Source organism: Nomascus leucogenys, chromosome 6, assembly GCF_006542625.1.
Source record: "Nomascus leucogenys isolate Asia chromosome 6, Asia_NLE_v1, whole genome shotgun sequence".
Lineage (NCBI taxonomy): Eukaryota > Metazoa > Chordata > Mammalia > Primates > Hylobatidae > Nomascus > Nomascus leucogenys.
The window spans coordinates 103,376,839-103,390,698 of record NC_044386.1 but is presented as its reverse complement, the minus strand read 5'-3'; the positions used below and the strand labels follow the sequence as shown (position 1 = coordinate 103,390,698).

Below are 13,860 nucleotides of genomic sequence, written 5' to 3'. Positions count from 1 at the left end.
GCTGGTAAATGTTTGACAATTGGCTGGGGGAGGGAAGTGATTTGTAGCATTTGTCTCTTTCCATGGCATAAAAACTCCCACCACGGCTGATTTCAAATTGTCAGTGTGATATCATCTGGCTCACAAAATTCCTGAATGTGTAATAACAGTCAGCCCTCATGAGCCAGGAGAAGCCAACTCAGGCACATCACTCAGACACTGAATGTGGGAGCAGAGTGCTCTGAAGGCCAGAGTCAGGGATCCAGGCTCCCTGAGGGCTTTCCCAACAACCTAGGAGATGGGTGGAAGGCTGGATTGTATTATTTATTTATTGCTATTAAGTTACCCCTAAAGCTAAGCAGCTTAAAACAACAAATATTTATTATCTTGCACAATTTCTGGGAGTCAGGAATCAGAGAATGGCTTAGCTGGCGGGTTCTGGCTCAGAATCTCTCATGAGGTTGCAGTCACGATGTCAGCCAGAACTGCAATCACTTGAGGCTTTGCCTTGGGCTGGAAGATGAGCTTCCAAGCTCACTCAAGTGGGTGCCGGCAAAAGCCTCAGTTCCTTGTCACGTGGACCTCTCCACAGTGCTGCTCAAGACAAGGTAGCTGGCTTGAGAGGAAGAGACCAACCAAGATGGAGGTGCAAAGAATTTTATAACCTAATCTCAGAAATGACATACCATCATTTGTATCCTATTATTCACATAGACCAACATTGATAATATGTGGGAGGGAATGACACAAGGATACAGATATCAGGTAGCAAAGATCATTGGGGAGTATCTTGGAGGTTGAAGGTGAGTGCTGGTTGTCCTGAGATGCTTGTAATGGGTTAGTGGATGCCCAGAGACATGGGAATCGGAGAGGCCATCCCCTTTGTTTTGCAGCTGGGGAAATTGAGACATTCAGAGATTTACTTGAGAGTATGCAACTTTTCTTGGTGAGGGTCAGGAGTCCAGGGTCTTGGTCTTGCCTTGGTACCCATGAGAAACATCAACCCCACCTCTCCCTCCCTGACTTCCCTCTGAAGGTACAGATGCTGGGATCTTGGCACATCCAAGACTAGATCAAGGTCACCTTGCCCAAGCTCTCAAGAATTCTTCTTCCCCCATAGCTGTTTCCTTACATTCTTCGCAGCCAAAACAAGACAACCCTCCTATTTCCACATACCCTGCCCCTCCCACAGAGGCTGCTGTTAACACATCCCTAGTAGCCCCAAAGAGAAGCATCTGCCACTGTGTTGGCATTGCTGGACACAACTCCATGTTGGCCTTCTGGAATCCCACTGCCACTTGGAGCCTGGTGTCAAACTGTTTCAGGACTCTGTAATCTCTCAGCAAAATGTAACACTGCCCCAAACTGGAAGCAGGCATGAGGAAGTTGTGCTGCCACGCTTTTTCTTGGGGGATGCTGTTTACATGGGTTATTCAGTCTATGAAAATGCATCAAGTTGAACACTTGTGATCTGTACAATTTTATGTAGGAATACTGTACTTAAATATTCATAAATTTATAAATTATATAAGTTTACAGATTCATAAATTTAAATACTGAAACTTAAGATTTTTTTTTTTTTAATATTCCCAAAGCCAGGGGCGTAATGTATTTGGGGCCTGGACAGAGAGAAGCATTCTTTCTGTCCTCCAGATGCCATAGGGAAGCAAAGCCTCAGTGACACCACAGCATCTTCTGCAGCAAGGGGGCAATTGGTAATGGGAAAATAATGGGGGTTCCCAAAGGTCAGGATCAAAAAGTTCAGCCCTAAGTGCTTTCTTCTACTAGACAGATCAGTGGGATTGGGGATGCAGGGAGAGAGACTGGGGTCAAACCAGAGCCATCAAGTAGAAGACCCAAAAAGGTACACACTGCTTCTTTTCCCTGAGGATATCCCAACCTGGGCTCCACCCTCCCAGGGACCAATTCACCATCCTCTTGACTCTGGGAGCCAAAAGACCAGGTGGTGACAGAAGGAAGACCCAGGCCGAGGTCCTCTGGTAGGTCAGAATTTTCCAGTTTTCCCTTTCCTTTCCAAGCCAGGACAGGGAAAGTCCTGCCACTCTGAGTTCCACCCTCAACACCCATCCTTTTGATGTGGAAGATACACTATGGGGAGGTGACTCTCAAGATGCCCAGCAGAATAGGCTGAACTAGTGCCGGGGTTTGTCTTAGTCGCCAGATAGATGGGAGTTCAAGCATGGGCACAGCTTGTCGCAACTCCAGGGTCCTTGTAGTGGCTTCCTTGGTATCTCTAAATGGATCTGTTCCCCCGGGTCACCAGCCACTGCAGCTAGCCAGGTGATGCAGCCTGGCTGGAAACTGGAGCTGTCTCTCTTGCCCATTTGCCTGGGCACTGTTTTGAAGCCATCCTGGACTAGATTCCAGTTTCCAGCCCCTCCCTGAGCTCATTGTCCTCTGACCCATCAAGCCCTGTGGTCTGGCTCAGACCTCCTAGGTCCCCACTGATGCACTACCCCATCCTTGTCACTGCCTCTGTGCCAGTCCCTGTGCTTCTATCCGCTTCCAGGCCACTTTCTGCAGCCCTTCCTTTGCACCAGCAGAGTCCTAAGAGTGCTTCCCAGTTCGTCCTGTGGTCCTGGGCCCCACCTGAATCCCACAGCCCTGGGCTAGTTCCCTGGTTGTCCCATCAAAACTGTTCATGACTGGCCAGCCATGGTGGTTCATGCCTATAATCCTAGCACTTTGGGAGGCCGAGGCAGGTGTTTTGCCTGAGCTCAGGAGTTTGAGACAAGCCTGGCCAACATGGCAAAACCCCATCTCTACTAAAAATACAAAAAATTAGGCTGAGTGCGGTGTCTCACGCCTGTAATCCCAGCACTTTGGGAGGCTGAGGCAGGCAGATCACGAGTCGGGTTCGAGACCAGCCTGAGCAACATGATGAAACCCCGTCTCTACTAAAAATATAAAAATTAGTCAAACATGGTGGCACACACCTGTAATCCCTAATCTCAGCTACTCAGGAGGCTGAGGCACGAGAATTGCTTGAACCCAGGAGGCGGAGTTTGCAGTGAGCCGAGATTGTGCCACCACACCCCAACCTGGGCAACAGAGCAAGACTCTGTCTCCCAAAAAAAAGAAAAAAAAAAAAAAAGGCTGTTCGTGGGAAGCATTTTCCCTGCCAACTCAGATCCAGACACTCTGTAACCAGGCCCCTAATAAACTGGAGACAAAGTGTCACCACAGTGGCAAAGACTTGGGCCAGTGATAAAATACAGAATATGATATGGGTTGGGGAAAATGCCCCGGGGGATGTGGGGGCCCCCAGCCCCTGCAGGTCTGACCTGCTTCCACCTGTGAGTGCTGGGCAGGCCCCCATTTTATCCCTGCACACTCACTCAGGGATGTTCATGTGGTAGGGTTGTGGGAGGTATGGCCTTGGAAGAGATGGGCTGGGCTGGGATGAGAGCTGGGGCAACCACTCCCCCTTCCTCTGTGACTGAGATTCTGTCACTCCAGACCATTCACTCAGCACAGAACAGGCCCCATGCTCCTCCTGGGTGGGAAATTGCTGCCCCACTAATCTCCCAGCCCAGCCTTCACCAGCAGCACAGCACTCCCTGCTGGGCTCCTGCTTCCTGCCTCTCTCTTCGGTCAAACACCAGAACCGTTTCCTTAGGAAGAGTTGCTACTGCTAATGCCAAAGCCTGGGACACGTTCCAGAGACACCAACAGAGCCATGAAGGTTCCAACTCTCTGGACTCTCAGGGTTGGAAATCCCAGTGCCCTTTCCAGGAGGTTCTGGGAACCTGGACTGTACTTGAGGAATGTTAAGGGACTTGCCTTTTGCACTTCTGGTTCCTATAGAATCCCATTTTTTTAAAAGGGGACTTTTTTTTAGAGGTAGGGTCTTGCTAGGTTGTCCAGGATAGAGTGTTATTCACAGGTGTAATAATAGTGCAATACAGCCCTGAACTCCTGGCCTCAAGCAGTTCTCCAGTCTCAGCCTTCTGAGTAGCTGGGACCACAGACACATGCCCAGCTCTACTCTGGGGCTTTTGATATAGAATAAAGGTGGATAAGGGATTCTCTGATGGTCCTTTTTCAAATTTCTTAGAAAATCACCCTCACCCTCTGTCAGTGCTGTGGGTAGTGCTGATTCAGAGGCAAAAGTAAGACTGAATCTTACTTTTGACTGGAGGACCATCTCAGAATCTGCAGTGACAAAAACAGTGATCCCAGGGAGACTTTGGGGCCCCAGCCTCTCAGGGAAGCAGCAGCTCCAGCAGCTCTCTGGTGTCACAGTGCCCAGCAAGTCCCTGGAGCCAGAGGCAGGGCTGTCCCCTGGCACTGTCTTTGTTCTCCTTCTGTGAGAGGACAGCCACACCCGCTTCACCCCATCTTACCCATGAACAGACATGCTGAGGGATGCCTAAGTGGCAGGGCTGTGGGACAGTATGGCCAAGGGCCTAAAGTCTTGGTCACAGAGGATCAGAGGCTGAGGTACAACATCTCAAACTAACTGGAGTGTGTTCCTTGTAACCCAGTCAATCAAGATGTTGTGAGGAAAGTGTTCAAAAATCAAAACCAAGTTTGAGTAACACTGAAGGCTGAGAGGTGGTCACAGTGTACATTGGCATAGTAAAAGTTCTGAGGAAGACCTGTGGGAAATGAACTTATTTCACTTAAATCCAAGATTCCTAAACTTATTTGATCATAGACTTTGCAGGGGGCGGGAGGGTACAGAACACATCCTAATGGAACACCTTTTATACGTTTTAGAACCACTGCTCACTCAGCCTCTTTCTTCACCAGAAAAGGTGTCAGGGAGAGCCCTGACCTCCACTGCACCCACCAGGTTTGTTCCAGGTGTAGGCAGATGCTGGTGTCTTATTACAAATACAGAATCTGCTGCTCTGCCTATGGAGTCGCCATTCTGTTGTTTCTTAATAAACTTGCTTTCACATTATTAATTATTATTATTATTATTATTATTATTATTATTATTTGAGACAGAGTCTCACCCTGTCGTCCAGGCTAGAGTGTAATGGCACGATCTCAGCTCACTGCAACCTCTGCCTCCTGGGTTCAAGCGATTCTCCTGCCTCAGCCTCCCAAGTAGCTGGGATTACAGGTGTGCACCACCATGCCCAGCTAATTTTTTGTGTCTTTAGTAGAGACGGGATTTCACCATGTTGGCCAGGTTGGTCTTGACCTCGTGATTGGCCCACCTCAGCCTCCCAAAGTGCTGGGATTACAGGTGTGAGCCACCACACCCGGCTGCTTTCACTTAAAAAAAAAAAATGCAGAATTTCAGACCCCACCCTAGACCTACTAATAGAATCTGCGTGTGATATGATCCCCAGGTGACTTGCCACAAAGTGGTTTGAAAAGTACAGTTATACATCTTCTATTCTTCCACTAAGATGACCAGTGGGTCAGAACCCCAGTCAGGTGGGGCCTCCAGGCCCCCTAACTGGAGGTAATTGACATATGTTGAACTAAGCACCTGTGTTTGGGGAAGTCCCCATGTTATGAGTCCTTCCTTCCCAAGGGACCATAAGAAGAACTAAGGGAGTCTGCCAGCCATTGAAGAGGACTTGTTTTTGCAGAGGCTATAAAAAGGACCAAGGTGCTCTTCCAGCTCTGCCTTCCCATCCCAGCCCAGATGTCTCTTTCACAAAGATGCCTACAGACTCCTAGGCATCCTGACCCAGAGATGGTCACCTTTGGGATTCAACGAGAGTTGTTCCTGACAAACCCCTAGAAGGAAAGGTGAGCCAGCAGCTAGAGAGAAGACATTTTATTGAGCCTGCTACATAAATAGCTACAGAAATCTGGAAGGACTGAAGGAAGTGGCTGCCATCTCCCTCTGCACAGATCACTAAGGAACCCATGGGGAGGGGATTAGGGGAGGGTTGGTCCTCCAGAGGGAGAGAGGACACCCTGAATGCTATCTGGCATAAGGAGGATGATGAGAGAGAAAGATGAGAGGGACTGACAGCCCAGATGTCATGGGGAGGTATAGATGGGAGCCAAAGAGGTCTTCCACAGCATCTGGAAGTCACTGGGTCAGAGCCTGTATCACATCCTTTACCAGCATGGTGCCAATCACCATTTTCTCGCTGTTGACGGTCAGCTGGGCAGCTCCAGCTGGCCGGGCATCCAGGGTCAGCAGAACGAGGCTTCCACCAGTCAGTGTCCTCCCTGCAAACCTGAGGTAGAAGGGGTGGGGAAGAGCTGCTAAGGGTGACTGTGTTTGGAAGGGGATCAGCGCCTGGGGCTCCTCCTTCAAACCAGGGCCCCCATGCTCATCATTTCCCCTCTACTGGTGGCCTAGTACCTGTACTCATCAGATGTCCCACAAGGAACACGACCCAGGTTGGCAGTGGCAGTCACTTTCTGCACCACAATGTGGTCACTCTGACAGGTGTCTGGCAGCATGAGCTTCTCTGTGATCTCATTCATGCCCATCAGCTTTCCTGGGGGTAGAGGTCACGATGAGGGCAGAGGCCATGGTGGGTACAGAGGCCAGCACCTGGGTCTGCTTACTGAGCATCAAGTTCTCCCAGGCTGGGAAGGTATCATGCAAAGGGCAGGTCAGAATTTAAATCATCAGTCTTGGGGAGAGGGAACTTCCCTCTCAGACTGGGCCCTCCCTCAGGAACCCTTTGTCAGCCTCTCTACCCCTCCCACCCAGGCCTTTATCCATGTTGTTACCAAAGACTGATTTGGTGCTTCCTCTATCAGACATCTGGGCTACCAGCCCCTTGAGAGTGGCCAGTCAGTTCTTAAGAAGTTCGCCCATCCTGAACCTCACACCCTTTGATCTTTCCTGGGGGGCCCTCCAACCCACATTCAACTCCCACTCAGCTCCTGGAGGCTAAGCCCTCACAAAAAGATCACAGATGGCTGCTGTGATCTCTCAGCCAGAATCCAGTAGTCACATGCAGCATTCACAGGTACATTTTTAATTGTACTTCTGCAGCAGCAGCTCCAGACCTAGCCAGCGTTCCTGAAGCCCCCAAACCCTCACAGCACCCCCAGTACTCCCCATTCTGCAGGGCTGACTTCTCTCCACTTACATGATCTAGGCCCCCCATGGGAGCTCCTCCATCTGCCCTCCTGCACACCAGCAGTCTTCTCTTCAGCCTCCTTCCTCCCTCCACTGCTTCCCCCATTCTTCACCTCCTTTTAGAAACTGACATCCCTCTCCCTGTTTCTTCCATCCCCTTCATTCCTGACTAATAACATTTTCTTGTCTTTGTTCCTTCAATCTGTTCATGTTCAAGTGTCCCCGTCTCCAAAAAATGCTTTCCAGAAGCGAGATCCTTCATCGTGCCAATGCCCTGTCTCCCTCCTCATTCATGGCTAAAGTCCTCCAAAGAGGACTCCATTTACTTGAGCCGTGGTCTCCCTCAACCCACTGCCAATTGGCCTCTGTCCCTCCTTTAGCAATGACCCTCTCTCCCTCAGGTTGGCAGTAGCCTTTTATATGCTGACTCTGAAGGTCTTCGGTAACTGTGGTTTGCAGACACCTTCTGCCTTGTTGTGTCTCCTGGTTCTCCTCCCACCTCTCCCTGTTCTCCTTCTCTTATCCCTCCCCTCCTCTGTCTTCTGCAGAATTCAGGTTTTCCCCCAAGGTTCTGTCCTTGGCCCGATTTTCTCCCACCTCCCAGAGTGATCTCATTCATATTCACAGCTTCCATTACCACCTATATGCTCATGACTCCAGCTTCAAAGTGTTTCCTGGGCATAGACCCATATTTTCAGTTGCATGCTAAATAGCTCCTCCTGAATTTCCCAAATGCATTTCAAAATCAGCTTATCCAAAACTAACCGTGATCTTCCCTCCTCCCTTGCCCAAGCCACTCTTTTTCTTCTGGGCCAGAGGTTTTGCAAATTACAGCCTCCAGACCAAATCCAGTCCACCAACTATATGGCCCACAATGTTTTTAATATTTTTTAAGTGTTGGGGGAGCAATCAAAAGATTAATATTTAATGACACATGAAAATTACATGAAATTTAAACTTCAGTATCTATAAATATAAATGGAAATTTCTTGGAACACAGCCATACTCATTCATTTACATACTGTCTGTGGATGTTTCTATGTTTCAACAGCCACAGTCGTGTTGTAACTGCAACAGAGACCACATGATTCTCAACGCCTAAAACATTTATCTTTGGCCCGTTACAGAAAAAGTTTGCTGACCCCTGGTCTAGATGAAGGACACACCATTCTCCCTACCATCCAAGCTGGACGTTCTGGAGTCAGCTTCTATACTTCCCTCTCTGCCCACTCCCAGGGAGCACTCACCCTGTTCCTTCTTAAACTCATTTTCACTCATGAACACAGGGGCCATCAGCTCCCCAACAGGTGGCTGAATGGAGACGTAGAACTGTCGGGTCTGGGTGCTGGGAAGGGTGGGAGGAAACAGAGGGAGAAGAATTAAGGCCGTCATCTCTCCCCTCACCTCCCACCCTGTGTAGAGGCACAGCTTGGAGGCAGTGACAGAGTGAGGTCAGGAATGAGGGCCTGAGATGGCTTCCAGACCCACCCAATCATGATGTATCCCCACTAAGCACCACCTCCATTTCCAGTTCATTGTTACCCTGTCCCTTTCCAGCCCATCCTCTCACCCCCACCTCGAGTTGGGCACATACCACAGCTGGAAGTTGGCTGCCTGGGTTGAGTCACAGAAATTAATGCCCATTACAGCAGTGGCAGATTCTCCAGGTGCCAGGGACTCTGAAGTGGTATAAGGCAGTGAAGGGGAGAGGGAGGGCCACCATCACCTGATAGGTCTAGAACCCAGCCTAGCCCTGCTCTCCCCTCCACTGTCACAGCTGACCAGCCCTCTACAGAATCTTGGCTTTCTTGGCTCCTAGAGACTGTTCCTGGTTTCCTCCTGAACTCTAAGCACCCTTTACCCCACTCACCCTCACCACATTTAAGTTAGTCCTGAAACAACCAAGGGCCAAATCTGCTGCTGCAAGCACCTCCCGCCCTGATGTGAACTTGCTTATTTCATAATCTGTCTTGTCCACCAGAGTGTTGATCATGTTAGATGCTATCTCTGTGCCCCTATAGCTTGGCCCCTGGCCTGGCACAAGGAGGGTATCAGCAACCACAGAAAGACTGACTCTGCCCAGGAGCCTCCTCCTCCACCCCATCCAAAGCCCTTCGCACCAATTTCGGGAAATTCTTGGATGCTGATGCCAGCAGGCAGTTTGGGAGTGCCCACATGCAGGCCCTTGATGGGGGTATCAGAGCTGTTGGAGAAGTGGATGTGCACAGACACCATGTGGGGGTCCCCGGAGAAAGGTTGGCGGCTGAAGGTGTAGTCCACAGCCAGCCCCTCGCCAGCTACCCGGTGCAGCAGCTCCTGCCGCCCAACACCCGACACTGGACTCAGAAGCTAGAGTGGAGGGGTAAGGAAGGACAGAACTGAGCAAGACGGGGAGAGCCTGTCCCAGCATTGTCCCCTAGGGCCATCCAGCAACTGGGACTCAAAGCTATCAGATCCTCCATCACACCCACCCCCCACACACATCCACACCATAGGATGCAGCACAGGGATGTGTCCCTGCCCCAGCCCAGTCCCCTCCTCCATCCCACTCACCGACGGTACCAGGGTGGAGTCTGTGAGTGTCAGGCCCTCCAGGTCAGCAGCCAGACTGGTAGACACAATTGCTGGGGGAGACACAGGCTGGACACTGGGAGGGGTGACTGTGGGAGTAGATAAGACTATGAGGAGGCAAAGTGGAGGTGGCTTGGGTTGAGCAGGGAGCCTAGGGATCAAGGAGCACGCATTTCAGCACCATGGACAGCGGGGGCACATGGCTGCCTGGAGGCTCTGGCAAAATACCCATCCCTAGACCTCAACCCCAGACCTGGGGAAGTCAGCCCTGCTGCCCTCTCAGGCCTGAAGATATGTTCTGTTTGCTCCCCTGCTCCCACAAGACCTGAGGAACCCGATCCACAGTCCCTATGGGCCGTTCTAATTCATGCTCCCCAGGCCTCCTTTCCCCTGTGACTTTTACCACCCAAACTCACAGTCCTCTAGATCAAGTAGGGAGATCTCCTTGGTTGCAGGGGCACTTTTGCTGCTGGGAGGCTGAAAGAGAAAAATGGGATGTGGGTGTGGGGAAGGGGAGCACCTTGGCATGTTCTGGGTTGGGTAGAAGATGTCATGTTCTGGATGGTAGGGAGACAGATGTCTAGGCGTGGCCCAGAGGTTGGGGAGGGCCCTGGCCCATAAGCACACCCTGACTCTGCCCCAAGGCTCTCACTGTTTTCCTCCTCCAGGAAGCAGGTTCCAACTGCTCCTCCTCGGACTCCGATGTCATCTCGGACTCTGATGAGCTACTGCTGGAATCGCTGCCCTCATCAGAGGATGACGCTTCTCCTTTTCCCTCTGGCACCTTCTTCTTTGTCTTCCTCTTACCATCCTCCTCGCTCTGTTCACTGAAGGAGAGTGGGAAAGGTGGGCTCAGGTCTGGCCTGGACACTCCCTTCTTGCTTCACAGAAGCAGGAGAAATGCTGAAAAGCTGGAGTGGAGTGGGGAGCCTGGGCCAGGAGGGTTCACACCTGAGGTCCTATAGCAGGGACCCCATGAGAGCTTGAAGCCAGCTTGTGCCAGCTCAGGCTCCAGGCCCCTGGTTGCTTCTCCAAACCAGCCCATGAGGCCTCAGAGATCTCCTGCAGCCAGCCAAAGTAGTCGTCACGTGAGCTGACAGCCCCAGCCAGCTCATGAGGGGCTCGGGCTCTTAGGAGACTGGCTAAGGCTCACTGCTAGCCCTTCTTTCCAGGAAAGCCCCCTGAACCCCACCAGCCATCTGGCTAGCTCCCTTCTCACCTCTCACTGCCTCTCCCTTTCTCCTCATCCTCATCCTGGTCTTCATTGTCGGACTCACTGCTGGACTCCCCAGAGCCGCTCTCGCTGCTGCTCTTACTGTCCGATTCACTCTCAGACTCAGGGTCTGTGGAGGAACAATATGAGGCCTCCTCCCTCATATGCAGGCCTCCTTCGGTCTGGAGCAGACACCTGGGTTCCACCTTCACATTCAGTACTGAACCCTCAAACCTCTCTGACCTGCCCCCAGCCCTACATGCAAGCTGAATTGACAGAAACACAGATAGACTCCATGGATAGAAACCTGCACAAGCACACACACGTGGAACATGAATCCCTCAGGTGCACAAACAGAATTCACAAGCAGGCGCACATCCCTAGACACACGACCATATACATACACCCCTCATATAGTCAGTCACTCAGATACACGGGCGGAGCACAGAGGACCCCAGCTCTGCCATCTGCTCACCACTGTCTGCGGACTCCGTGGGGCCTGACTCCCCCTCAGAGTCCGAGTAGAAGGGTTTTTCCTTCTCCTTTCTCTTCTCTCGATTTGAGCACTTGGTCCATTCAGGTACCTGGAGATGGGGGTAGGGTGCAGGGTCATTTCATCATGGTTGGGGAGAAGGCAGGCAGGCACAAGCCCTTACCCTTTATTCCACCTCTTCATGAGGCCCTACCTGGTCTGTCCCACAAAGGGAATAACAGAGGAGGAATAAAGGGGCACTGTCCATGGAGGGGAGGAATGCTGCTCACAGAGGGGCACTGCCAAACCAAGGTGGAAACAGAGTATGGAAAGGCCCAGGAGCACAGCACACAGGGGAAGCAGAGGGACACAGACAGGGCAGGGGAGATAGCACACGGCACACGAAGGTGGGACCTCAGTGTATTCGCCCAACAGGCCCACGTGAGTCTCAATAAGGGAGAGATCTTCTTCCTGTGTGTGTGGGGGAGGGTGTTAGGAGGGCTGGGCCAGCACTGCCAGGGCTCCCTTCTGTCTGCCCCCCACCAACACACACACACACACACACACACCACACACACACACACACACACACTCTTCAACCCTCCATCCCACTGACCTCCACGTTGCGCACAGATGGGTCTGGGGCTTCCTCCGGCCAGTCTGGGAGCTCCTGGTAGCCTGTGGCCTTGGCATTGAGCAGGTGGGACAGTGAGCCCAGCTGGAAGTGGTCCCGGTCTAGGGATAGGTTTAGAGGTCAGGCAGGTAGCAGCAGTGAGGGAAAGCTCTGAGAGCTGTTTCCCAGGTGGGGCTGGGTCGTGATTCTGGTTGGGTCTTCCCAGGTGGGTAGGGGAAGGAGATGGATGTGTGCCCTAATGGCTCTTCCACCCTGACTGCACCTTTAGGCCCACTTGCTGGAAGAAAAGGCTGTCTGGCCAGGCCAGAGCAGGGACTGAGGGCCAGGGAAAGGCAGCCTACAGAGGTGGGCAGGAGGAGACTGGGCCCACAGATGCTGCCGGCCTGTCTGCTCAGGAAGCATGTCTAGTCAGGCTCTGGACTTAGCGGGGAGGGATGAACAGTCAGAGCATGAGTGTGTGGAAGTCCGGGTCAGAGGTGAGGCACCGCTGGAGGAGGGCAGCACAGGCCTGTGAGTGAGGATGGTGTCGGGGAGAAAGGGACTGTTGCCTTCTTCCTGGGAGAATTTCAAAGCTATGCCCACCCTCAGAATCTCCCCATTCGTGAGGTCCAGGGAAGAGAAAAAGAACGAAAAGATACCCAGAAGAACTGAGCTTTGTGAAGGAGGCTCTCTTCTGTGTAGGTTCCTGGCTTCCACTCCTGGGGTCCAGAGAGGCAGCGGGAGGACCCTTCCCTCCCAGGCCCATCTCAGGGCCCTTGTCTTGGGAAAAGAGGCCTTAAGGACCAAGCCCAGGAACAGAGGCAAGGCTGAAGCCGTGGGGCCTGGGATTTGAACTGACTGTAGTGACTAGGCTCACAGAATGCAGGCAACTGCTTTCTCAGGACCTTTATAAAAATATACACCTCTTCTCTGTGTGTTGTTTTGCTTTCTGCCTTCCTGGGTCCTTGGTATTTAAGATCTTGGTATGTATTCCAAAGCCTAGTGTCTGCTCAGGGAGGGAGATGGAAAAGGGAGCCTGAGAGGAGAGGAGGCAGGAGTCCATCCTGGCTGGGAAGGCAGACCCTCAGGTGAGATGATGCTGGCAGTGGTTGTGGGCAGGTGAAAGAGTAATTCCTGGTGCCACAGGAAGGACAAAAGGAGTGAGCCAGGGAGCAGGACTGCCCAAAGAAGCCTGGTGCCTGGCTAGGGGCCTCAGGAAGGTCTGGGGCAGAGACTCTGGCCAGTTCCTTTCCATTCCCCTAGGAAGGTTACCCTTGATTTCAGTTCCCACCTTTGAAGGATGACTCCAAGACTGGAGCTGGTTTGGGTGCCAGGAAGAGCTTCTTGGCATGGCGGCTGAGGGCCCCACCCTGCTCAGAAGGGACGATGAGCTGCCGGGTGAAGCGCGCCCGGTCGCGAATATCATAGTTCTGGTCATATTTGGCCAGACTCAGCACATACTGGGTCAGCAGCTTGGTCTGGAGGAACAGGAAGAGGTGGGTCAGCTGACGGGGGGGTGGGGACACAGGAGGCTCAGAAACAGATTCTTTAAGCCGACACTTGCAGGCAGAACGTCTCCTCTCCCTGCTTAGGACCAGCTGCTTCCACCCAGCCGTCCCTCCCCACCTGCCCTTGTTCAGGGCTCAGAATTTTCTCTCATCTCTCTAGCCATGCTTCCTGATGATCCCAACTTTGACAACTGGCCTTGGGCCAACAAAAGAGGTTTTCCTTTTGGACCTTCCTCACTCCTGGCTCTGGACTCCATTCTTCCCTAGGTTTGTGGTCCCTACCACTCCAGGCCTGTCCAGCCTCTTTACTCCAGGGCAGCAGGGTATGTGGAAGTCTGGAATGCTCTGCTGGACCTCAGTTTCCAGGCTCCACCACCCAGGGGGAATTAGACAACAAAAAGACAGGGCGGATAAACAGGGGTCCCTTTGGCAGGGGCCTCCCTCATGCCCTATCCACCCACTTAGTAG

At 52.1% G+C, this 13,860-nt stretch overlaps 2 protein-coding genes across 5 annotated transcripts in view; both read right to left on the bottom strand.

Annotated features, from left to right (window-relative positions):
• Nucleotides 1–3,038, bottom strand: part of CPEB1 (cytoplasmic polyadenylation element binding protein 1) — a 113,590-nt gene extending 110,552 nt beyond the window's left edge. Inside the window, exon 1 of the mRNA XM_003268458.2 lies at nucleotides 2,977–3,038. The gene's annotated coding sequence lies outside the window, so the exon portion shown is untranslated. The remainder of the gene's footprint in view (nucleotides 1–2,976) is intronic.
• Nucleotides 3,039–5,728: 2,690 nt separating this feature from the next.
• Nucleotides 5,729–13,860, bottom strand: part of AP3B2 (adaptor related protein complex 3 subunit beta 2) — a 50,724-nt gene continuing 42,592 nt past the window's right edge. Inside the window, exons 15-26 of one of the 4 annotated variants that reach the window (XM_030814940.1) lie at nucleotides 13,176–13,362; nucleotides 11,888–12,006; nucleotides 11,275–11,383; nucleotides 10,806–10,929; nucleotides 10,239–10,413; nucleotides 10,003–10,063; nucleotides 9,569–9,675; nucleotides 9,136–9,364; nucleotides 8,610–8,694; nucleotides 8,263–8,360; nucleotides 6,284–6,422; nucleotides 5,729–6,155 (exon numbers count right to left, since the gene is read on the bottom strand). In XM_030814940.1, the coding sequence (XP_030670800.1) occupies nucleotides 6,005–6,155; nucleotides 6,284–6,422; nucleotides 8,263–8,360; nucleotides 8,610–8,694; nucleotides 9,136–9,364; nucleotides 9,569–9,675; nucleotides 10,003–10,063; nucleotides 10,239–10,413; nucleotides 10,806–10,929; nucleotides 11,275–11,383; nucleotides 11,888–12,006; nucleotides 13,176–13,362 (1,584 nt within the window). In that variant the 3' untranslated portion in view covers nucleotides 5,729–6,004. Of the gene's footprint in view, nucleotides 6,156–6,283; nucleotides 6,423–8,262; nucleotides 8,361–8,609; nucleotides 8,695–9,135; nucleotides 9,365–9,568; nucleotides 9,738–10,002; nucleotides 10,064–10,238; nucleotides 10,414–10,805; nucleotides 10,930–11,274; nucleotides 11,384–11,887; nucleotides 12,007–13,175; nucleotides 13,363–13,860 lie in introns of those variants that run through there. The other 3 variants (XM_030814941.1, XR_004030586.1, XM_030814942.1) reach the window with 3 other exon arrangements.